This window comes from Lemur catta, chromosome 24 (assembly GCF_020740605.2).
Source record: "Lemur catta isolate mLemCat1 chromosome 24, mLemCat1.pri, whole genome shotgun sequence".
Taxonomy (NCBI): Eukaryota; Metazoa; Chordata; class Mammalia; order Primates; family Lemuridae; genus Lemur; species Lemur catta.
Genome location: NC_059151.1, coordinates 5,240,253 through 5,263,625, shown reverse-complemented (window position 1 = coordinate 5,263,625; position 23,373 = coordinate 5,240,253). Strand labels below are relative to the sequence as shown.

The window sequence follows — 23,373 nt, the reverse complement described above, 5'->3', positions numbered from 1 at the left end:
TGATTTTATTGATTGTTTAGTTATACTGAACTATGTATTACATGTCATTTTATAACTCTTTTGAGTAGGAGCCTCAAATTAGAAGCCTGTATAGAATATCAGGATAGAGAGAAAAAGGAGAGAGAAATCATATAAGTATTTCATGTTGCCTAAGTGAAAACCTTTTCAGTTCTCTTCTGCCTGCAGCCTAATGATGAAAGATTCCTTTTTATTTTGTTAGAGCTAAAATTCATAATGGTTTTACATTTGTCATTTTTAAATAAGTGAATTCATTTGATCTATGTGCTTTAAGAGAAAATGTCACCTGTAAGCTAGAATTTCTTCAGCAGTATTTACTGTAGACTGTTGGTGATCCTCAAAAAAGGACACGTTTGATCTTTCTGTCCATTTGTGAAGTGATTGGTCAGGAATGGAGCCACAAAACAAGAAACAAGAAAACTGACGGATGCCCGTGTGTTAGCCACAGAGCACCAAATAACGATAATTCATTTCCACGATTAGTAGTTTAGAGTGATTTCAATATCCCGATTTCTCTTTTATTGGAGACACGTTTGGTTCATGGGCACAGACACCCTCTTTTAGTAAAATTTTTTATCCAAAGAGACCATATGGTTGCAAACCAAAGATTAGTTGTAACATTTTAAAAGAGATAGTCTACTAGATTCAGACAAATTGAAGGGCTTCAGCATGTAAGGTAACACCTTCTCGAGCTAAATTTTAATGAGTGGAAGTGTCAGATTAACCAGCACACCCATATGCCAAGATCAACATCAGACCTCGTCTTGCCAAAGCCCTCTGTCCTGCGTGCCCTCCCCGTTGTTTTGCTCCCATTGCCGAAATTTGGCAGGTTATTGCCTCCTGCATTACTGTGCAAGCCACCTTAACCCTTTCCCTGGCTCAGTTAATTTTAGTACTTGCAGAAAATTCCTGCTGTCTTATGTAATCCCATGGAGGAGAAGATGCAGCCTGGTCACTTGAATAGTTCCATTTTCTACAACTGAACACTACGTTTTTTGGGTTTTTTTCCTAGGAGTTACTTTCCACTTACTCCCTCCTTACCCCACCTCTCGGTCCACTCTTTATTCTCTTATGTTGGCAGCTCTGAGCTGCTCATGCCTGAGCCCCACCGCTTAGGAGGAGCAGACTGGTAGTGTTAGCACAAATGATGAAACACCTCCTGTTCGTCTCCAGCTTTAGCCAAGTCTATCTACCAACACATTCTCTGCCACTTTTTGAGCCTCATTAGATAAGAATCTGTCTTTAACACTGCTTTCATTTTTTCAAAATATTATCGTCTGTGTTCCCAAATAACTTGGTTCTCTTGAAATTTTGAGAACCTGTGAGCCTCATTCCATATGAGGCTAAATTTTTTTTTTAATTAATGTGCTTATCTTCTCTATTAGACTGTGGGGTCTGCAGAAATCTCAGACAGTCGTCACTATTATACAAGCACTTGGCACATTGTAAATGAAGCACATATCTGGAAGTCAGGAGACTTTGCTTCTAGTCCCAGCTCTTGGGGTTTCAAGGCATTGGATTTAAGGCATAACTGTTTTTTTTAATGCAAAGTATTACAAATGAAACACCCTAGATCATTTGGGATCTATCTTTAAAATCTTTTAGATGGGATTTTTGAATATGGGAAGGTATATACGGAGGTGGGTCTTGCAGCAAGTAGATTTAAACATCGCCCCCTTTTCTCCCAAAATGACAGGTCAGGGTTTTGTGCTGCATTTGTTTTTCTCTTACAGATCGTCTAAAATAATTTGTGCAGATTTGTCCTTTGTAAGGCATTCTTTTGTCTCTTGGCTAATTTATGTAGCATCTGACTCTAACTGTAGTCGTGAGCGGCTTCTGAAGTTGCGGGTGCAAAGCGTGCTGATCCCAGCGCACTAAGCAGAGGCACACACAGCAGCCTACCCGCTGACCCGAAAGAAAGCCGCAAACTCCTGACTCAACAGGCTCTCACAAGATTGATGTGATTCCGTAGCCTGAATCCTTCGTTGTTTTGAAGGATGTGTATTCACGATACCAAACATCTCCCTCCCTGACACGCTTGCTTTTATTTTCAGTAATGTCCTCACGTGGAAAAGTTGTTGTCACTCATCTGCTGGGCTCACGACCTTCAGGGCTGTCCCTCAGGGCAGGCCTAGCCAATGCCCTGTGAAAGCAAGTGAGGACGGACAGGAAAAGTAGACGAGGGCTGTCAGCCGGGTCGGTGATTTCAGCTGAGGCACAGTGTCCCCGGGGGGACCTTAGCTCTGAAGTGGGAAGCCATTCGGTGGGCAGCTCCCTAAAGCATTCGGGACACCTGGGAAACAGGTGTGCTTTAGAGAACACGTCTGACCTCTGACCCCCTTGCTTTCCAGAGCCCATCCCCGCCTTGTCCTCCTGGCACAGGGGGAGCGTCGACCCTGACGAAGCCCGCCTGTCCCCGCAGGCCGGGCGGCTGATCCGTCAGCTGCTGGACGGGGACAGCGACCCCATGCTGTCCCCTCGCTTCTACCCCTACGGGCAGAGTCGGCAATACCTGGACGACACGGAAGTGCCTCCTTCCCCCCCAAACTCCCACTCTTTCATGAGGTGTGTTCCCTGCTGCTGGTGAGAAAATGCCGCATCCCCACGGCGTCAGGAAAGACAGGGATGGCGCTGCCGGCCAGTCACTTTCTAAAAACGAAGTCGTGAGTCCGGGGAGAAACCTGTGAGATTCTCCGTCCCGGTGCACGGGCCGTGTTGCGGCTGTTCGTTGCGCTGTGGCCCAGCTGCGGTCTCCCGCGTGGAATTTTCTCAGCACCCTCTTTCCAGACCTGTCGAATTTAGCTTCTAGGCCCAAAGCAAAGGTAGACATTCAGCCCTGCCTTTGCTAGTCGTGAACGTGAGCTCGGGAAGGTCAGGCGTCCTTAACAGGTGGGCCCTGGAGAGCTCAAAGTCGCCAAATGAATCTGGCAACTTCTTCTATTCAAGAGGGTGGAGGCTGTTTTGTCCCCCTCCCCCTCCCCCCCTCTCCCCTCCCCCCTCCTCCCTCCTCCCCTTCCCCTCCTCCCTCCTCCCCCCTCCTCCCCCTTCCCCTCCTCCTCCTCCTCCCCCTCCCCCCCTCTCCCCTCTCCCCTCCTCCCCCCCCACAGCGCCCCCAGCAGGCGGTGACCGCTCGTGGGGTCGCTCGCAGGCGGCTGACCCGCCGTGTCCCTGCAGGCGGCGAAGCTCCTCCCTGGGGTCCTACGAGGACGAGCAGGAGGACCTGACGCCGGCCCAGCTCACGCGCAGGATTCAGAGCCTCAAGAAGAAGATCCGCAAGTTCGAGGACAGATTCGAAGAGGAGCGCAAGTACCGGGTGAGTGACCTCCCGCCGGCCTGGCCTGTCGCGGGGAGCGACCAAAGGGGGACGGAGGGCTCCAGGGAGTCGCAGAGCCGAAGGGCGGAGAACCCGACCAGCAACTGCTGCCCGTGCTAGGACACGGGCAGGTCAAGTCTACGTTTCATAAATCGCCAGCGAGCAAGAACGGAAACCAACTGTCGAGTGAGATCTGTAGTCTGGCCGGACCTGCGTTCAGCGTTATCTCCAGAATGTCATCAGCGCTGAGCTCACTGCACCCTCCGCTGCGGAGTGGCGGGAAGGCGGGTGTCACGGTGGTGGTGGTGCCAACCGCCATCGCCGCCTTAAGTCCCTTAGCCCGACAGGCTGGGCTCGGCGAATGGTGGAGCCACGGCCCTGCCAGGGGTTCCTGATCGGAAAAATCCGGCATTTTGCCTCTGAGGAATTCCGTGAAAGTATCAAAAATAACCGTATTAGAGAAGGATAGTGAATTACACTTAGGACATTTGTACCATTGATCACGGTTCCTTATTCTGACAGGACTCAACTTTTCCTTCCTATTTAAAACAAAAATGATCAAACGCTTCTTTTTTTCCCTGCCCCAGTTGCAAAACGTTGACTCTGGACTTCCTTTTCTCAGCCTTCCCACAGCGACAAAGCGGCCAATCCGGAGGTTCTGAAGTGGACAAACGACCTTGCCAAATTCCGGAAACAACTGAAAGGTGGGTGAAGTTCTGCCCCTGCGGCCAGAACCCGTCACCTCCCTCGTGCCGGTGCCACTGCTAAGGTGTCCCCGCTTCCTTGGAGGTGCTTCCCCGTGTCCGCAGTAATTCAGGGTGGTCACTTGCCTGTGTCTCGCTGTGGCCTCAGTCATGGGGCATCTAGATCAGCGAAGATGCAAATTCCGCAGCATTTCTTCATTTCCCTAGATCACTAGTAGAAGAGTGCTTTCAAGTCAACACGTTTTAAGCATGTGTTGAATCCAAGGCTTCATTTGCTGGTGTGTTAGGAGCAAACATACAGACACAGAGATGAATCTGAAAAGGGTTTGGCCCTGTCACTCGAACAGCTTGCTGTCCTTTAAGAGATTGAGTTATTGAAACAACCAAATAGAATACAAAATAAAAATAATTTCAAAATGAGGCATATAAGTCATATAGGAAAAGCCAGCCAGTGGTTAGGCATTAGATTAGTAAATACCTTTAAGAACTTAGGGAAGAAGTGTGGAAAGGCATTTGCCACACTCTGGGAACAACACACAGAGCACGGATGGTAAATAGCCAAAGCTTTCTCAGGAGTTAGGGTTAGGGAAATTTTCCACATAATCCAGGAAGACGTTATCATTATCTCAGGTTTTACATAATAACTCGGGGATTTCTTCTGATACAGTAATTAGATACTCTCTGAAAAATGACAGGACTGAGCAGTTACTGACACCACAGGAAAACAATTTGTGTTCAGCAGACATCAATTCTCATATGCCTCTGCCCCCAAATCTTCTCTACTAGAGTCAAAACTCAAGATATCGGAAGAGGACCTAACTCCCAGGATGCGGCAGCGAAGCAACACCCTCCCCAAGAGTTTTGGTTCCCAACTCGAGAAGGAAGATGAGAAGAAGCAAGAGCTGGCAGACAAAGCAACAAAGCCCAGCATCGAAGCCACGCTGGAGTCGATCCAGAGGAAGCTCCAGGAGAAGCGAGCGGAGTCCAGCCGTCCTGAGGACATTAAGGTGCGATGGTTCCGTGACATCCCCAAGTAACTGCTGGTCCTAAGCCTTTCGAGTCCACGTGGGAGAAATATGGGCACGCTGCACGCTTCCCCATGGGCAGGTGATGCCTTTGTAAACCTGTCACACTTGTACGTGTCTGGAGAGGCAGATGAAACAACTGCAGTGTGTCAACTATGGGTACTTTGGTTTTTGACTATAGATTGAAAGCAGAAAACTCTGGTGTTTTATATATATTGCAGAATGAACGTGCAATTCACTGGTTTGGTGACTCCCTGACGTAGAAGAATTATAGACAAACCCTGGGGACTGTGTAACCTGTGGTCATGGCTTGAGCCATCAGGCTGAGCCCCATGTGCCTGACAGCCGTGCTCACCTCACTGTTGAGCGTGGCTTTGCGGCTGCGTGGGAGATCCAGCAGTTACGGTGGCTCTGCGGTGTTGCCACGTTGCCAGCAAGAGCTCGGGAAGAGCTCATTCCGAAGTGAACTTTGGATAGAGCTAGAGGAGCTGTTGTAAGAGGATTCTGTTTGACATGCTTTGGTAGATTTGTTTACATAAAGAAGTTGGAGTATTCACAAATGTTTTCCTTCTCTTTCACTTCTCTGTCCCTGTGTTTATACAGGATATGACCAAAGACCAAATTGCTAATGAGAAAGTGGCCCTGCAGAAAGCCCTGTTACATTACGAGAGCATTCACGGCCGGCCGGTATGTGACGTGCTGAATTTTCTGATCGTGGTCAATTACCGGGCTTTATAAACAGATTTTCTGTGTTCAGTATCTTGCAAATGGGGTTCTCTAATGTTTGCTGTCTTTACTTTTGGAATAAAAGGAGGTGACTATATATTTACACAATGACTAAGCTTTCGGAAGGCTTACCTGGTAGACTCTGAACTTCATTGAGCTCCAGCGAAAAATTAGTTTGCACCTAAAATTTAGTCATTCGTATACTGCTTTAAGGTGGGAAAGGTCAGGGGGTTGGAGTGTAAGGTGCACAGAGCCCTGGAGTGAGCATAAAAGGCTTCTGCTGTCTTCCTGGAGGAGCCTGTAATCAGACATCCTGCTCGGCAGTGACTTTTAATAACCTTCTGTTCAGAATGTTATCAAGAACACAAAAAAAATTCTTAAAAGAAGGTATAAGGAAGCGTTTAGGTTTACAGATGAATTTTTTAATCTCTTTTCCACTCTCAGCCATAGCTATACAATGGATATAGTCTTTTCATCTAAAATATGTTCTTTTAAATAAAGAAGGATTCTGGGCATTGTTCACCCAGCAGTGACCCTCAGCCTCAGCCTCTAGCACAAGACCGCATACATGACAGGTGCCCGGTAACTATCTGTAGAAAGCATCCTCCATGGCAGTTTGGTGCTGAAGTACCAGGTTTAAACTTAAAAAAAAATAATAAAATGCTGGAACTGATGATGATTGATTTTGCTGGCCTGTCCCTGCAGTGGAAAAATACTGACACTCTGGGATAACGTTCATGTTTTAGCCAAGTTTTGTATTAGATTTTTTTAAAGGCATCAAACCAAATAGTAAATGCTCTGGAGTTTCACATTGTGAAACATTGTCCTTCTCTACTGGAGTATCCAGAACTTGCAGAGGGAGAAGTAAACTTATTTTAACAGAGATAAGCCCCTTCTCCACAGTAGGCAACATATTTAATAGATACATGTTGTATTGAAAAAATTATTTCATGTGTTCCAGTCCTAAATCTTGTCCTTTTATGTGTGACATTGTACAAGTCGCTTTGTTTCTGTTCCTCAAGCTTATCTGTTGCTATCGTTGAACTTTTGTTCAATTACAGGTTGGGCATCCCAAATTGGAAGTGCTCCAATGAGCATTTCCTTTGAGCATCACGTCAGCAATCAGAAGGTTTCAGATTTTTAAGCATTTCAGATTTTCAGATTTGAGCTGCTCAACCTGTATAAGTACAGAAAAGAGCCCCCATTATAAGTCTTGATGAAATTTCAAAAAGTAAACAAACTCAGGTAACCAGCACCCAGATCAAAAAAACAAAATGTTGCCACTTCTCCGGAAGCTGGAAGCCCTCCTCACGTTCCCTCCCGGAAGTGACTCTCGGTCCCACCCAGGAAAACCACCATCTTGACTTCTAACACTGTAGATTTGTTTTCTTACTTTTGACCTTTACGTAAGTAGAATCTTACAGTATGTATTTTTGTGTGTCTGGCTTATTTTACCTGGCTTTGTTATTAAGATCAGTCTGTGATGTTACATACAGCTGTGGTTCATCCGTCCTCATTGCTGTGTAGTATGTGCAGAACATGCCTTATCTATTCTGTTGTTGATGGGCATGCGGGTGGTTTCCAGTTTGGGGCTATTGTGAGTAGCGCTGCCATGAACATTCTTATATGTGTCTTTTGGTGAGCGTAAGGCCACATTTGTTTGGTATATACTTAAGAGTGGAATTGATGAGTCCTAAGTGCAGCTTTAAAAGATACTACCAAATAGTTTTCCAAAATGTTCCACCCTTAGCAGCAGTGAGAGAGAGTTCCAGTTGATCAACATTCTTGCAGACACTTGACATTGTCTTCTCATTTTAGCCATTGTAGTAGTTATGTAGTGGTAACCTACACCTGTGGTTTGGTCCTCAGTTGTCCTCATATAAAATAATTTGAGTTCCCTTCCAGTTTTGACAGTCATTTTTAATGAAATACCAACTTTAAAACTCTTTTTAGTACGGTAGATAGTAGAAGCAGGAAAATGCCAGTTGCCCTTTAGTATTGTGATAATGGAAAAGATAGAAATAAAAGGTCATTATCATTATTGGTAATGACAGAAAAATCCACAAAATGTTTTGCACGATGGCAGTGTGCTATCCTAACTTGTGAAGTTTATCTAAAGGGTTTCACTGTTGATCACTTTACAACAGGCAGATACAAAAGGCAACAAAGGATCATCCATTTATACATAATCCAGAGCTGTCTTTGAAACTGAAAGCCCAAAATACCCATAGGAGGAATGGCCAAAGCTAATAGTACACGCCCTTCCTTACCTCTAAGGTACTCTTACCTTACGATGTACAGAATGGTAATAGAACATGGAAGACAAATGGCTAACTCGAAACAAAGATAGTCCATGTCGTTCCCCATTTAAATAACCAAAGGAAATGTCTGCATACCTGTGAATCGGGCATACCTATTTATGTTTGAAATATTCACTCATTTCACAAATCCTTATGGATATTTCCATTATGTCAGGCACTGAAACAGTTACTAGGGATACAAAAACATAAACTCGTGCTCTCAAGAGGCCATGATCTAAAGGAGGAGACAGGTGTGTCAACAAATAGTTTCTATGGAGTGTGAAGGTGTTTATGAAGTTACAGGGTACACACAGAGTGTGGCAGCGACACAAATGAGAAAATGAGTAAGTCCCCAGAATGGGGGATGTTAGAAGAAGTCTGCACAGAGAGGTGGCTCTTGATGTGGCATTTGCCAAACAAAAGAGCACAGAGGAAGCCGTTTCAGGGCAGAGGGAGTTAGACAAGGAGGTATGAGATGACCTAGTTTATTTCTAGAGCTTGAGGTATGAAGGGAAGGAGAAAAGCGGCCAATAGATGACGAGGGACTTACAATACTAGACCAGGGAGTGGGGCTTGACTTCTCCCCACTGCTTGGAGAATCGGTCCTCTAAATATTTTTGAGCTCTGTGCCAGCTTTTAGGAACACACAGATAAATCCATTCACGTATTTTTCATCAAATGTTCCTTGAATACCTGTTTGCCAGAATCTTGGCTTTAAAAACACAACAATTTCATGGGGGAGAAAGACAAGGAAATATAAGAACTTGATTACAGAACTGCATGGTAAGTATTCTAATAGAAATGCACACTTTCTTCTTTCCTGGACCCAGAAAATGGTAATCTGGGAACGCTGAACCTTGAGTTTTAAGCAGAGATCTAAGAGCGACCATAGTTGTGATTTAGAAAAAGCCATATTACAATTAAGCGGTTTCCACTGACCATCGGCCGAAGTAGGTATTTTTAATATTTACTGAATAAATAATATTGTCAGTTTGAGTAAGTTTTGTGAGCCTGGGAGGACTGAAGTTGCATCGTCTGGAGCAGAAGGGCCGGAAGCAGGCCGGCACAGCTGGCGGCGTGGTCCCGGGACCCCGCGCTCAGCTCTCTTGTCCTTGTGTTTCAGGTCACAAAGAACGAGCGTCAGGTCATGAAGCCGCTGTACGACAGGTACCGGCTGGTGAAGCAGATCCTGTCCCGAGCCAACACCATACCCATCATTGTGAGTACAGCGCCTTTCGCCGTGACTGGGCCCTGGATGGATCAACAGCTTCCTCGTTAAAGAACAGGCTTTCACAGCCGAATCAGTCACCATATCCATGACCCACAAGCTTGAGGAATGAAAACTTTATCAAAAACTTGCCAAAAATGAGCAAATCTAAAGCTGATAGAATGTTTCCCTTCTGGGAGACATGCTTGGGCTGTATACATCCATCTGACGTGCGCTGGCCGGGGACAGGGCCCCCTGCTCCAGGCCTCTCCACCCCAGAGAGCGCCCCTCTGGCCCGAGGTCCCCTGTCAGTCTCTCCCCAGGCGAGCAGGGGGTAACTCCCTTGGGAGTCGCACCCAGGGAGAAATCCTCTGAGGTGCTCAAGGGACAGGCAGGCCGCTCTTCTTGGAGGGCGTGGGAAGGTCTAGGGAGGGAGGCTGATAACTGAGCAGTTGCCGTCAGTGGCCACCGTCCTTGGACACAGCTACTCTTGGCCCCTGGAACTTGACTTTGTCAAGAGCAAGGAGCAGCCACTTGCCTTCAGCTACGGGAAATTCAGTCCGGCCCCTGTCCTCCTTCCTCTCCCAGTCTTGGTGTCCACCCCGGCGTGTGACAGGTGGCAATGCCCCTTGTCCGTCTCTCGGGGAAACTTTGCCTCTGGTTCTTTACTCTCATCTCAGCTGGCTTATTGGCTTTTTAATGAGCAGAGGCGACCTCACTTTGCTGTCGCGGTTGAAATGCACATTGATTTTAGCTGCGGCTCCTGCCTGGCCCTGCCTTAAAGCTCCCGGCTTAGTTCCAGGCCCACCTAGGATGTGGCCTTTACGTTTCCTCTAACAGTGACCTTGTTTTAATGCCGAAGGGAAGGTCTGTGGACCCGAGGCAGGTGTATTGGAAGAAAGCTACTCTTCTGGAAACATCTTGCAGAATAAACTGAACTAACAAATAAAGGGATTAAATCAAAGAATCATTGTCATTCTCTAGTTAGGAAACCTTAGTGTCCCTAAATAGGGTCAGGGTACTACAGAGAAGGCAGATGACCCTGGTGTTGCTCTTGGAGTTAACGTCACTCTCCTTAGTTTGTCACGGCCAAAGCCTTCCTGTAGTTACCGTGCCCGGGGAGGGAGGGGGCGTTTCTCCTCGGGTGTCCTCAACACGGCCGGCCGTGTGCTCTGCTTGCTCCACCGTGTCCCCCGGATTTGGGGCCCGAAAGGGAAGCAGCACCCTAGAAAAGAACTTGTGTTGTTTCAGGCTGTCCTGGGAGTGTCTGGCCGGGAGGGGTTAGAGTATGAAGTTAAAAGACGGTTGTAAACACGGATGAGGTCAGAGGAGCCGAGAGCTGGGGGGAAGGGGAACGAGTTGGAACGTAACCTCCTTGTTACCACCTGTCGCAGGGCTCCCCCTCCAGCAAGCGGAGAAGCCCTTTGCTGCAGCCAATCATCGAGGGCGAAACTGCTTCCTTCTTCAAGGAGATAAAGGTGAAGAGCTCTAGCTGCTAACTGGCTGCTAAATCTGCCGCCTCCCTCTCTCCCGTGAGCGGAAAGGGCCTGGGACCCGGCCCCTCCGTGAGGCTCCTTGTAGATTCCCTAAAAGTCAGCAGCTGCGTGTGACCAGTTTTGAACAGTCCCCTTTTGTTTATATCATAGACCGGCTGGTTGCCTGAGTTTCACTTCCCTCTCTTTCTTGTTTTGTTTTTACTTTATGTTCAGGAATGGTTATTTTGTTTGATTTTGTTTCCCACACTGTTTTTTGTTTGGTTTTTGTTTTCCCTATTTGGGGAGTGGATTGTCTATATTGCAAAATCTGGAATTAGCTCATTGGACCAACTTAAAAAAAAAAACCTCAAATCAAAATTAACAAAGTATCTGTAACATGCAATGAAAAACTATAATTTTAAAGACAAATGCCTTAGTAGTCTTCGGCAGATCTGTGGTGCAGTTTCACCCATTCTCCCTTCCTCTTGGCTTTGCTCTGGCACATTTAGTCCTCAGGGCTAATTTTATAATCTGTTCTTACTCTGTGAATATGATGCTGTAACCGGCAGTCACTAGAATATGTGCCCTGATTTTTTTCCAGTAGTAATTATGGATTTTGTACAGATAATCCTTGTCATCAGTGGCTACTGTTGCTAGAACAGGGGGGTAATCTGTGCCCATAGATCAGTGTGTCTCTGCGGGGCCCTAGTTGGCCTGTACTAGGTTCAGCCTCTCTCATGTTTTTGTTTCTGGAAGAGTAAAACAAACTGGACTGCCTATATGGGACTCTAGAGATAAAAAATCAAAGGCAAACATTTATTTTTTTTTCTTTAGCAGTTATTTAGTTCCAAGATGGGAATTAAACCCAAAGCAGAAGTGAGTTTTAAGAGTTTCAGTTCGTATGTTTCTGTGACAGTTTCAAGCCTGAGGGTCATTTATTTACTGTAGTTAGGAATGATTATTTCAGAATATGGGGGCTTCTCTGCTGAGAGACACCAATTTTCTTGCTTGTGGTAAGATGCACACATTGCAGAGTGTTTTTATTTACTCTATTCCTTTTCTTACCTTTAGGGATCTCACATACTTCATATACTAATTTTAAGGTATTAGGCAGTGACTGTGTTCACTGTTCATATTATTTTTAATAGAACTTGTTTTACAAAAATGCTCTAAACGTGGTATTGGGAAATTTGTGCCAGCATGCTATATTGTGTCTTAAAACTTTAGAGCTGTTTTCTTACAGTAAGCCTTGATGTTGGTGAAAGAAGACAATTTTTATCTAGCTGGTAATTTCACACAAGAATTAAGCCATCATAATTGAAGAAATTTGGGTAATTGTGTGTATAGAAATTAGCATGTTTCTCTTAGCATGCAACAAAACTGTTACTAGATAAAATGAATTCTTGAATACAAAAATATGACAATAATTGCATCAGTAAATGAATTGAAGATATCCTAACAGTGCTCTTTTTAGAAGAGGACATTGTTCCCATTATCCTTTAGCTTGTTTTTTTTTTCCCACAAGTATATTTTGGCCGTGGCTTGTCTACTGGCCCACGTAATGGTCAAAATTTCAGATAATTTTGCAGTGATTACATTGCTTTTGTAAACAATGCTGTCTTTTGATTCATTTTGTTCCAACTGGCTGGGCTTACTAGGATGTATTTGGACTCTACTAATTTTTGGCATTTCTGATACAGCTTAGAACTGGGTGTGTGCAGATAAGAAGATTGTATCTTAGTGGTTTCTTTAAAACTCACCCCTTGTTTGAAATGCTTATGGGAGGGGACTGGCCGTGTCTGAAAGAGACCCCGCTCAAGTTCTGAAGCCCTAGATCTTCCAACCCAGACACCTAGAGATGATCTAGCCAGTTCTCCTGTCTAACATAAGAATCCTCTGTAAAACTTCTCTGAGGGGATAGAGACACTGTCCCTAGGAAGATACTCCATCCTCAGGCTTGAAAAGCGCACAGCAGTAGGGAGAGTAAGATTGCTCATGACATGGGCTGAGTCTCAATGATAGCTAAAAGCTTATTTTGTGGTATTTTACGATTATCTTTTTAAGTTATAAAATACAACATAATTACATAATATGCAATTTTAGAATATATGTCTGATAAATATAAAATATCACAACGAAAATAGTTGTAATTATAACACTGATAGTTATTATCAGCTTGTTACATCGTATCCGGTGGGCTCAGGTCTGCCCTCCGGAGCAGCGTGGAGCGAGGGCCCCGCCCGCCCACTCCCACCCCCCCCCTGTGAAAATCTCTTCTCCGAGTTCCTCCTACCGTTCCTCAGCTGTGTGCCCACACCCCAGTGTACCTGTGTCCCTCTTAGAACTCACACCCAGAACGGGACACTATTCTATCTGTGGTTTGACCAGGACAGTGAACTAAGGACTCGTCCTTATCTCGATCTGGGCGGCTGCGGCCTTTGCATTTCGCCAGCGTCTTGCCCGGGCACTGTCACTGTCGGGGTGTTGGGAGTTCTCTTTAGGGCCGTAGGGCAGGTGTCTCCACCGCGGGCACTGGGGCCAGACAACTGTCGTGGGGCACTGTCCATCACCCCTGGCCTCCCCCCACTGGATGCCGGTCGTGTGCCACCACCACCCCTCCCCAGTTGCAACAAGCAACAATGTTCCCAGACATTGCCGACGTCCCCAGGGGAGAACTGCTCACGGCCCTGTGTCATGGTTGACTCACGCCATGGACTCGTGCGGCCCCAGCTTCCTCTTCCACGGGCCGCTTGCTGTCAGTGGGTCCAGCTTTTCTTCTTCCTAACCTAATGACGGGACCTTGAATTTTTCCAATTTGTTGCTTTTTACACTTCTGCTTCAGCCTTATGAAATGATTAAGTCTAGATTTTGTGTTCTGGCATTACCAGCTATCCCTACCCACTTACTATCTGCACATTTTGTGAAGGTGCCTTTGGTGTCTTTGTCCTATTGACTCACTAATATTGAGTGAGGCAGGGTCAGGCGAGGACCTGCTGTGACCTCCCATCAGCTTCAGGTCAACCCCGAGTCCTCCGCAGCCCGCTTTCCTCTCATCGGTCTGCCCACCTGGTTCTTTATCGAAACCCAGATATTGTATCAGTTCTATCAAGAGAGGAAAAATAGTTTCCATGATTTGCTCTGAAGGAGCCAGCGCTTGCCCGCTGGTCCCTGACCCTTTCCCAGTGCTCGTGTGCTGTGTCGAATCCGCCCCGATCCACAGCACTTACAACTGGGGTCTTACTGAAAGATTTATTTTTGCTATTTCGCTTTTTTCCCATGATTCTCAAAGGTTACTGAGAGTAATTCTGTTAGGTTTATCTCACAAACATTGAGTGCTCAGTATGCACAAGGCACATTTTCACAGTTTTAAGTGATCTCAGGACTTTAGGATACGATTGATAAGACCCTGGATACCTGATGACATTGAAGTAGTTAAGTTCTCATCTGTAACTCCATTCGGCACGTGTCTCCTCCCAGCTTGAAGTTCTCTTTTAAAACTGAGTTACTAGACTGCGTAACAGACATTTTTTGACCACCTACTATATGTAGGCATTGGCCAAGCTCTGGAGACAGCAGTGAACGGGCCCAGATTCCTCCCGCCATCGGGTTTACAGGCAGCTGGTTCTTCCTGGTCTCCCTCCTCCAGGCGAGGGGGAGGAGGAGGAGGGAGAACAGAGCACGGATGCGCACGATCCGTGTGCCACGTGCCTTATCAGGTACTTGACATGTAGTATCTCAATTTTTATAAAAACTACAGAGATGAGAACTGTTACTTCCTCTTTCAAAAAAAGAGAAACTTTAAAATCATTTAAAAAGTCAGTTTTACTCTGAATTTTAAAATATTTTTTAATAATTTAAATTGAAAAATCTATTACTGAGGCATTTACTTCTGTGGACCAAGGAAAGAGACTGAAGATCTGAAGTCACAGCTGAGACGATCTGGAAAAGCCGGCTAACTTTTGCCAATTTTACCTTCATTACAGTACTTTTCTTTTAATTATATAATAGTCCGTTTTTGTTTTGCTTCATTTGCTTGCTTGTTTAGTCACTTTATTTTTCTAAAGAGGCACCATTATAAACATACTAAAATTTACAGTTAGAAAATCCTCCAGGTGCAGTTTGTGTACTTGTACTCTGACCTCTAGTGGCAACTACTCTGCCCCAGGATGCGTTTGCTGCCTTGGAACCGAAGCCACTGGGTTAACTGCAGTAACCGATGTTATACTTACTGTTGTTCGTGTAGCTATTACTCTTAACCAATTCTTAAATTTTTTAAGATATTCTCTCTGCTCTGACTACATTTTGGCAGTAAATTACATCTTTTGAAATCTTTCACACTCTGGTATTATTTCTTCCTTAGGCTTACCTACCTTTAAATTGGCACTAAGAAATACTAGGTTGACTTCATTGTTTTTCCATTTGCATTATCAAGACAGAGGATTGTGCTTTTCTTAGAATCTTGAATGTTGAAAAATACAGTCACGGCCCTTAGAAATTCCTTGAAAAAGCTTACAGATTTTATGATTTCAATCACGGGAATAGGAACATTTCAGTCTTCTCTAAAATTTTGTACATTAAGCAACCACAAAATATTTTCTAGTCTCAACTCTTAAATAGAATGGCTCTATTGTTTGATTTCAGAAAATGTTCAGAAACCTAATGAAAAATATCTTCTGAGATGCACAAGTAGAATCCTTTAAAGCACTGACTACTGGTGGAGGATTTTGTTTTGTACTGTCAGTGCTGGAAATTTCTAGATTCTTTTGGTTCATTTGATTTAGGGCATAAATTACGATGATTGTTCCATCCTATCCTTGGCCTTGACCACTGTTAATCACGCTGTACTCTCATTTTAATAGGTTTATAGTCTGTTTTCCCTATTGAGTTTAGCGTTTGTTATTAAATGTGTATATATGTTCAATAATATACGTACCCCATATCCATATGTGTTGCTCAATGTAGAGAAGAAACTACATGGTGTCTGGATACTTAAATGATTTTGAGAGGATACTTGTAATGAAAGACTGCCCCACGAAGTGACCAGATTTTTACTGGGGTTTCTGTACCTCCAGGAAGAAGAGGAGGGGTCGGAAGACGACAGCAACACAAAACTGGACTTCACAGTCACTCTGAAAATGGACTTCAGTGCACGATGCTTTCTGGACCAATTTGAAGACGATGCTGATGGGTTTATTTCCCCAATGGATGACAAAATACCGTCAAAATGCAGCCAGGACACAGGGCTCTCGAATCTCCACGCTGCTTCAATGTAGGTCATTTTGGTTGTGGTGGTGAAATGTTTGGGTGAAAATAATTTTTAAATACCATTTAGCCTTTGTATTTAAAAAGAAACTGGCTCACAAAACACAAGTAGACTACCCTGGGGGGGGGGGTGGTCTGTATGGATAAAACAGTGGTTGTTTTTTGGTTTTTTGTGTTTTTTTTGAGACAGAGTCTCACTCTGTGGCCCGGGCTAGAGTGAGTGCCGTGGCGTCAGCCTCGCTCACAGCAACCTCAAACTCCTGGGCTCAAGCGATCCTCCTGCCTCAGCCTCCCGAGTAGCTGGGACTACAGGCATGTGCCACCATGCCTGGCTAATTTTTTCTATATATTTTTAGTTGTCCAGCTAATTTCTTTCTATTTTTAGTAGAGACGGGGTCTCACTCTTGCTCAGGCTGGTCTCGAACTCCTGACCTTGAGCGATCCTCCCGCCTCGGCCTCCCAGAGTGCTAGGATTACAGGCGTGAGCCACCACGCCCGGCCATGGCTCAGTTTTTTTATATGCTTCGTCCATGTCATGTGAGGGAACTTTGGAGATCGTGCAGGAACACCCAGAAGGTCTCTGTATAAACGGCGTTGGGCAGCGCTCCCTGTGCCACTGCCCGTCATTGAACACCTGCTGAGCACAGACGCCATTTCTTTCCTCCAGAGAAAGACAAGACGGAGCGCCGTGGGGCTGCACGAGGCCCAGGAGTGCCTAAGTAGCAGGAGCCCCCAGAAGCTGCGTCTTTTGCCAGCACGCTGGGCTTTCAGCAGGTGCGGGACATCCGCTTCTGCGGACCGCGTGCCCTCAGCAGTTTTTCATTTACTTCCCCCTGTGAACTTGCACATTCGCTACATTTACAACAATTCTGATGACTTAATTTTCGTGAAATTTCTCCTCTTCCTTAGACCTGAACTCTTGGAACACCTTCAGGAAATGAGAGAAGAAAAGAAAAGGATTCGAAAGAAACTTCGTGATTTCGAAGACAATTTTTTCAGACAGAACGGAAGGTAGTGCATGTGTTTCCCCTCCCCGCCTTCCCCACTGCAGAATGAGCCCCCTCCACAGGGCCTCCGCTGCAGCCTCCCTGTCACCCGGTCCTTGGGGTCGTGCCCAGGGACCCAGCCAAGGCTGACAGTGAGGTGAGGACATTGGTGTGGACCTCCAGGAAGAAATGCTGACATTTACCAAACCTGTCACCTCCAATTCTCATCGAAAACCAGCAGCCTGAAGCTGAGTTTCCAGCTTCAGATGACACTAGAGTTTGTTTCCCCTTAAGAAACTAGAGGAAGAAACAAGGAAAAGGAAGTTCTAAGCCTTACTGATTTTTAAGGTGATAGTTGCCAGGTTTGAAGGAAAAATATATATGAGAAGCAGTAAGTCCACTGGTTGATGTTACCTCTCTCCAGTGAGTTTTAAGGCGTAATTTAATCAATTTCATATAACACTACGCTGAGAAACAATCTTTCAGGTTTACAAGTGACCGCACACGGAACGTCTTGCTTAAAATCATAGCATGAGCCCAAAGATAGAACCAGGAATAGATTTCCATTGCTTACATTGGAGTTAGGTTTTATCATTTTAAATTGGTTTTATTTTAATCCAAATTATTTAAACTGTGTAAATATCATTTCTCTTGATTCCCCTTTTATACTTCTTAAAAGTTGAAGAAGAAATATAAAAACACCATAAAAATTAACTTTGGTGTTTAAAATATATTTCAGTTCAATTAATACAGATTTACTTTCAGGATCTCTGATTTGGATGGATCTTATAATGACTTTCCCAAGATGTACACATTTTTATACCCAAATATTTTTCATTCCCCACACATTGCAGGATATTGAGAAAATAATAGATTAAATAAATAATTCCCCAAATAATACCCAAAGACAAATGAGGATTAATGTTTTGTTGCATTTCCTCCAACCTTTTTTTGAAGTATATTTTTGGTTTGTCTGTTTATCCTTTCTTGTGTTATCATCCTCACGCTATTCACACTCTACATCTGAGGGACTCAGTACCATCCTGTAACCCACACGAGTTTTAAGAAAGTGTAAGTGGTGGAAACTGACCTGTAGGGGACTTGAGGTATCGTAAGGTCTGGCTCCAGTGTGATGTCTCTGAGGAGACTGAATCCGCTCCAGGAGTGCAGCAGGGGCCGGCGCCAGATGTTCTGATTCCCAGGCACCTGTGCCCTGCCCTGCTGAGAAGCCACTGGAATTCAAGAGTGGGTATGAACAAAACCAGTTTATTTTTATTTTTAGCTCATTGAACAAATTAAGCCCCATGCTATCTCCTTTGCCCACATTTGCTCTTTAATAATAAGGAAAGGAAGGCTATGTTTGAATGTTTGGCACTTGCATGTCCCAGTGACATGTGAGGCGGCCCCATAGTGGCAGTCACTCTGCGGGGAGCCCGACTCCCTGTCCTGGTTTCATCGTGTGTGGAACAGGGATAACAGCGCCCTCTCCTCACGGCGTCATACGGATGACGTTAGATCACGGATACAAAGCACTTAGCACAGGGCTTGACCCATGATAAGCTCTCCATTAACACTTATGCATGTAAATGTTATGCATGTAAAATTACTCAGTAGACTATAGAGGTTTATTAGTATCACATGACCTAACTGCTGAATTCCAGAACTAATTTTACAATAAGTAGGAGTATTAACTGTTTTTGAAAAACCTGTGAATTGTGGGTGTACCAAATGCTAATTAGAAATTTAACGGTTCATTAAAACATTAAGTATGAGTCAGGGATTTCAGTGTATGGGAACTCTGTGAATTCATACTTAACAGCAGAGAGAAGTTTTCTGCATTTTAGTCCTTCATGTCATTCTATAAGACGCCAGATTAACTCTCTAAAAACTCAGTCACCTGGTGCCTTCGGGGGAAAGAGCTTTTCTTTACTCGTCCGACTCCAGCTCCAGTCTTGCTCCCAAGTGCCACGCGGCAACACTGATGCTGCAGGTTGACAAACTGCAAAGTTTCCACATGATGACAACTTGCCGGATGCACGGTATCATCTGGGAGAAGCAAAAAGTGATCCTTCGCCCCCCTGTCTTTTGTTTCCCTCAGAAACGTCCAGAAGGAAGACCGCGCTCCCCTGGCCGAGGAGTACAGCGCATACAAGCACATCAAGGCCAAACTGCGGCTCCTGGAGGTGCTCATCAGCAAGGGGGCCGGCGACGCCCCGTCCGCGTGAGGACCGGCGACCTCCCGGGGCGGGGGCAGCCCTGTCCCCGCGTCCTGCCTTGGGCGCCGGCTCCGGCCAGGGGTGGGGGAAGCGGGGATGGCCGCGCGCCCTGCGGGGAGAGGTCGCCAGCTAGACACGGTCACCTGCAGAGAACGTGCGCTGCCCGGCCGGGTCACTGAGAAGCCCGAGAACATTCTCTGGGTCACTGAGCACAACACGCTCGGGACACGCTGGAGCCCCGCGTGCTGCCTCGGTCGTTCCCGGGACCTTCGCGGTGTGACTCGCCGTCCCCGCCCGCGCTCAGGCGGAGGGACGCTGCCTGCGGCCACCCCTCCCAGGATGTGGCTTCACGGCTCCCTCAGCTGCTGGCCCGTGTCCATCCCCGACCGGGACTGGATGGCTGCACAGGACGGGGGACTGTCGCAGCGGCGCTGGGGCCGAGCCTGAGAGCCCTTCCCGGACGCCCCCCCGCTCTCGCCGCCTGGGACAGCGAATGCCGGGCAGCCTGTCGCCGGCCCCAGCCGACTCTTAGCCTGAGTGGAGGGGACCGCGGGGGACAGCGAGCCCGTGTCCTCAGCCTCCTGAATGCCACCAGGTTTAATTAAAGAAAAAAAAAAGCAATTCTGCACTAAAACCCCCAGCCTGGTGGGTGAATGCAGCGCTCAGAGCTCAGCCCAGGCAGACTCAGTCCCACCAGGTCCAAGATCATGTATAAAAAGAAAAAATGATGCTGCGTGACCCATGACGATGATTATGTTTTCAGACTCTGGCACAAAGCTGTCTATATTAGACATTGTGGAGGGACCAGGGAATGTAAGACACCAAATCGCACATCTCTTCCCTGTGTTTGATGTCACTTTGTGATGTGCTGTCGCTTCCCCCCATTCTGTCCGCACGACCGAGGCGGGCCCCGAGCCAGACCTGCAGGACCAGCGGCGACATGAGCGTTTCCTTCTTAGGGGGCACGTTTCTGTCCTAATGAAAGAGAATCTGACCAGTCGTCGGTTTAGAAACTGCTGGTCGGGCTGGACTGACAGCCGCGTTTCCTGTTGCTCAGTGAGGCAGCAGCTCCCTCTGCTGACAGTTGTGCAAGTCGGGGGTGGGGGAAGAGGCCTTTACGTTTGCTCTTAAAAATAATCCCATAGAAGCATGAGCCACGTGTTGAAAGTACCCCGGCTTTAATCCACACCCTTTAAAGACGGTACGTAATCCTGCAGATGTACATAAGAGTATAGTTTGGAATTCTTTGCTCTACTGTTTACATTGCAGATGGCTATAATTTCAAGGAGTGAGATTATAAATAAAATGATGCACTTTAGGACATTTTCTATTTTTGAAAACTGAACATCAATCATTCACATGACCAAAAATTGTGTTTTGTTTTTTTTTAAAGAAATACATGTCTGGTCTGTCTTTTTAAAAATAATTGTTCTCTTCCATAAGCTATGCTATAAATCAAATCATTACCAGTTAACTGTTAAAGCACATCTGTTTAAGAATATTCTTTTGGAAAAATATGCCAGAGTTTTTTTTTTTAAAGCTCCATATAAATAAGAAGCTACTAAACGTTTTGAAATCTGTTGTTTCTGCCAAAGGTAAAAGATTTATTCAGGAATCTCAAATTTGTCTGATCCAATAAAAGAAAACACCCAAGTTATAGTAAAATAAATTTTGTATGGAATTTTGTGTTTTCCTTTGTAATTTCTAATCTATTCTTCATGGAACAGAGCCCAAATGAAGCGGGGGGAGCCCTGTTTACACCAGATCCTACTTGAAGACGTGTTAGTCAGTGGGTTCTGGCTCTGCCAAGGCGAATGCGTTTCCCTGGCAACCATGTGTGCAGCCCGGATGTCGAGACGCTAGAGGCAGCAGCTTAATTGGCTTCACACAGACAGATGCTCCGGACTGGGGTTTTTTCCTTTGCTCTCGTGGGAATGTGTGTGTTTATTAGTACGTGCCAACAAGATCAGTGTCAGGGGTTATTTAATAACAGCAATAAGTAAAGGGTAAAGCATAAATAAACTTGATTCTGTGATAAGAATTAGAGATGCCAGAAGCTTGTAATTTTCATAAGCACATGCTTTCATTGTGTTCATTCTGGAGTACACGTTGAAATGGGTGTTTACATTATGATATCATTACTGCGTTTCATCTTTGAATCCTTTAGGTTCCAATTCCCTTTCTAAGACATGTAAATACAAGGTTTGGGATAAAGGCCTGCTTAGAAGTTTTTCATGACAGCAGTTTGTCCTGTGCTGGTAGAAGAAGAAAGGTGGCACAATCTTGGTGATCTTCCAACTCAGGGAAATTTCCATTAAAGACCAAATCAAATTTCAGACTGGCATACTAGTTGTTTTTTTAATTGCCAGTTGGAATGCATTGAGAGCTTTTAGATAAGATTTCTTCCTTTTGGTTGCCAATTTGAAGTCAAAAGATTATCATCTGTTGTCAGGGCAGGCTCCGTACATCAGCGTGATTTTTGCTTTGTCTCGGTCTGATGCAATCTTGCCTTGTGCAGTGTGTGCCTGCTCCCAGGTGTGACATTTCTACCCCAGGACAAATGCCTCAGGGCCACGCTTGTGTCATAAATACTGTATTAAGATGTCCTGAGGCCAGCACTCTTGGATCCTCGGAGGGCTGAGCATTTGTGAATGTGGCTGAGCTGGGAATTCCTTATTAGGTGAATATTTAAGGTTTGTTGGCAGAATACAGGGATGGGCGTGATTGCTAATTAAGCTTGTTCTATCTCGGAGTTACCTGGTTCGTAGGAGACAGAATTGGGCCTGGTATCCAGAACTAATCACAGATTTACACAGAAAATCAAATTTTGAAGTTTGTTGATTTTTTTATCTTTTTTAGAGATTTTTAACCAGATGATTGGGATGCCATTTTCTTCAGGGTAACACCTTCCTGCTTTTGATGGTATAGATAATATAGATAGTTGAACAGCACAGACTATTCCCTGCTTTGGGAAGGCTGGTTGTGGTCCAGATTCAAGAGGGACTCTTCCCGACACGCTGCTTCCTGCGTGGTTTTGCCCCAGCTGGGGAGAGGGGGTTTCTACACCCGGATCAACGCCTTGGGGTGTCCTTTCTTGGGACCCACTTGATTACACCGGTGGGGAGGGACAAGCAGACCCGAAAATGTCGAAGCAGTGTTTCCTCTGAAGCCCACGTGTTGGCAGAGCCCAGAACGTGCTTTCCTTCCCTTCATTGATTCCTTTTGTTGTTTCTCCCACTTGACCTTCAAAATGCACTTAAGGGTCTATTTTGTTAAAAGACTGGGGAAACATTTTCTAATTTTTATATTCAAATTGTGCGCACGGGCACGATTTCAAATGGTAGCCGAGGCGACACACTCCAAAGGAGAGTAATACGCAGGTGTAGCTGCTGGCTCCGCGCTGTGGCACTGGCCACTTGCCCAAGCAGAGATCTGTGTCCTCTACCACGATCCTTCATGACACACGCACGTGTATAGGCTGGGGCCAGAATTACAGACTGACACCCATACGTACATAAAATCAAAGTCCTCGCTACCACGCTGCCGTTATGTCTCTAGAGAATGTCACCTTACCTGGAATCAGGCCAGTTGTGATCATGCGTGTAGCTCAAGAAAGAGGTTCGGCAGATCTGATTCTCCATCTGAAAAATACCTGCGCGGTCATGAAAATCTCCGGAAACGCATAACACTATAGTGAATGATTTGGGCCCAGAGCAATGTTTACATGACATGTAAGCGCAAAGCATTAGAAATTGCCATTGTCCTTTTTTTTTTAAATGCAAATTGAATGAAAAACATTATGTACATTTTGGTACATGACTGTATTTTGTATAAACTTAAAAATAAAATATTTTTAAACTGTGGAAGATTCTGAAATTATTGACATCGTCACCGGGACCATGTGACTGACCTGCCCCTGAGGGTCTAACCTTTCCCTTCTTTCCCCTCCGGAGCCTCCTGAGGGTCAGGTTTCTGCGCTGGCTCCGGGAAGGGCACCGGGAGGTGACACGTGTCCCCGCGGCAGCGATTAACAGAAACGTGGCTCGTGCTCTACGCTGGCAGGAGGAGCTGGCAGAGTGCAGAAACAAGGCATTAGAGCCAATTTTTTGAAAAAACTAAGTACATTTCCAAAGTCCACGAG

At 45.6% G+C, this 23,373-nt stretch overlaps 1 protein-coding gene across 9 annotated transcripts in view; it reads left to right on the top strand.

Moving 5' to 3' along the window:
- The window catches only part of FAM13A (family with sequence similarity 13 member A), a 180,172-nt gene extending 160,334 nt beyond the window's left edge, over positions 1-19,838 (top strand). For 8 of the 9 annotated variants that reach the window (XM_045536820.1, XM_045536829.1, XM_045536821.1 and 5 more), the window contains 10 exons: positions 2,370-2,583; positions 3,193-3,331; positions 3,954-4,035; positions 4,822-5,042; positions 5,664-5,747; positions 9,210-9,305; positions 10,688-10,771; positions 15,841-16,037; positions 16,940-17,041; positions 19,115-19,838. In XM_045536820.1, coding sequence (XP_045392776.1) covers positions 2,370-2,583; positions 3,193-3,331; positions 3,954-4,035; positions 4,822-5,042; positions 5,664-5,747; positions 9,210-9,305; positions 10,688-10,771; positions 15,841-16,037; positions 16,940-17,041; positions 19,115-19,241 — 1,346 coding nt within the window. In that variant the 3' untranslated portion in view covers positions 19,242-19,838. The remainder of the gene's footprint in view (positions 1-2,369; positions 2,584-3,192; positions 3,332-3,953; positions 4,036-4,821; positions 5,043-5,663; positions 5,748-9,209; positions 9,306-10,687; positions 10,772-15,840; positions 16,038-16,939; positions 17,042-19,114) is intronic. The other variant, XM_045536823.1, reaches the window with a different exon arrangement.
- Positions 19,839-23,373: the final 3,535 nt, after the last annotated feature.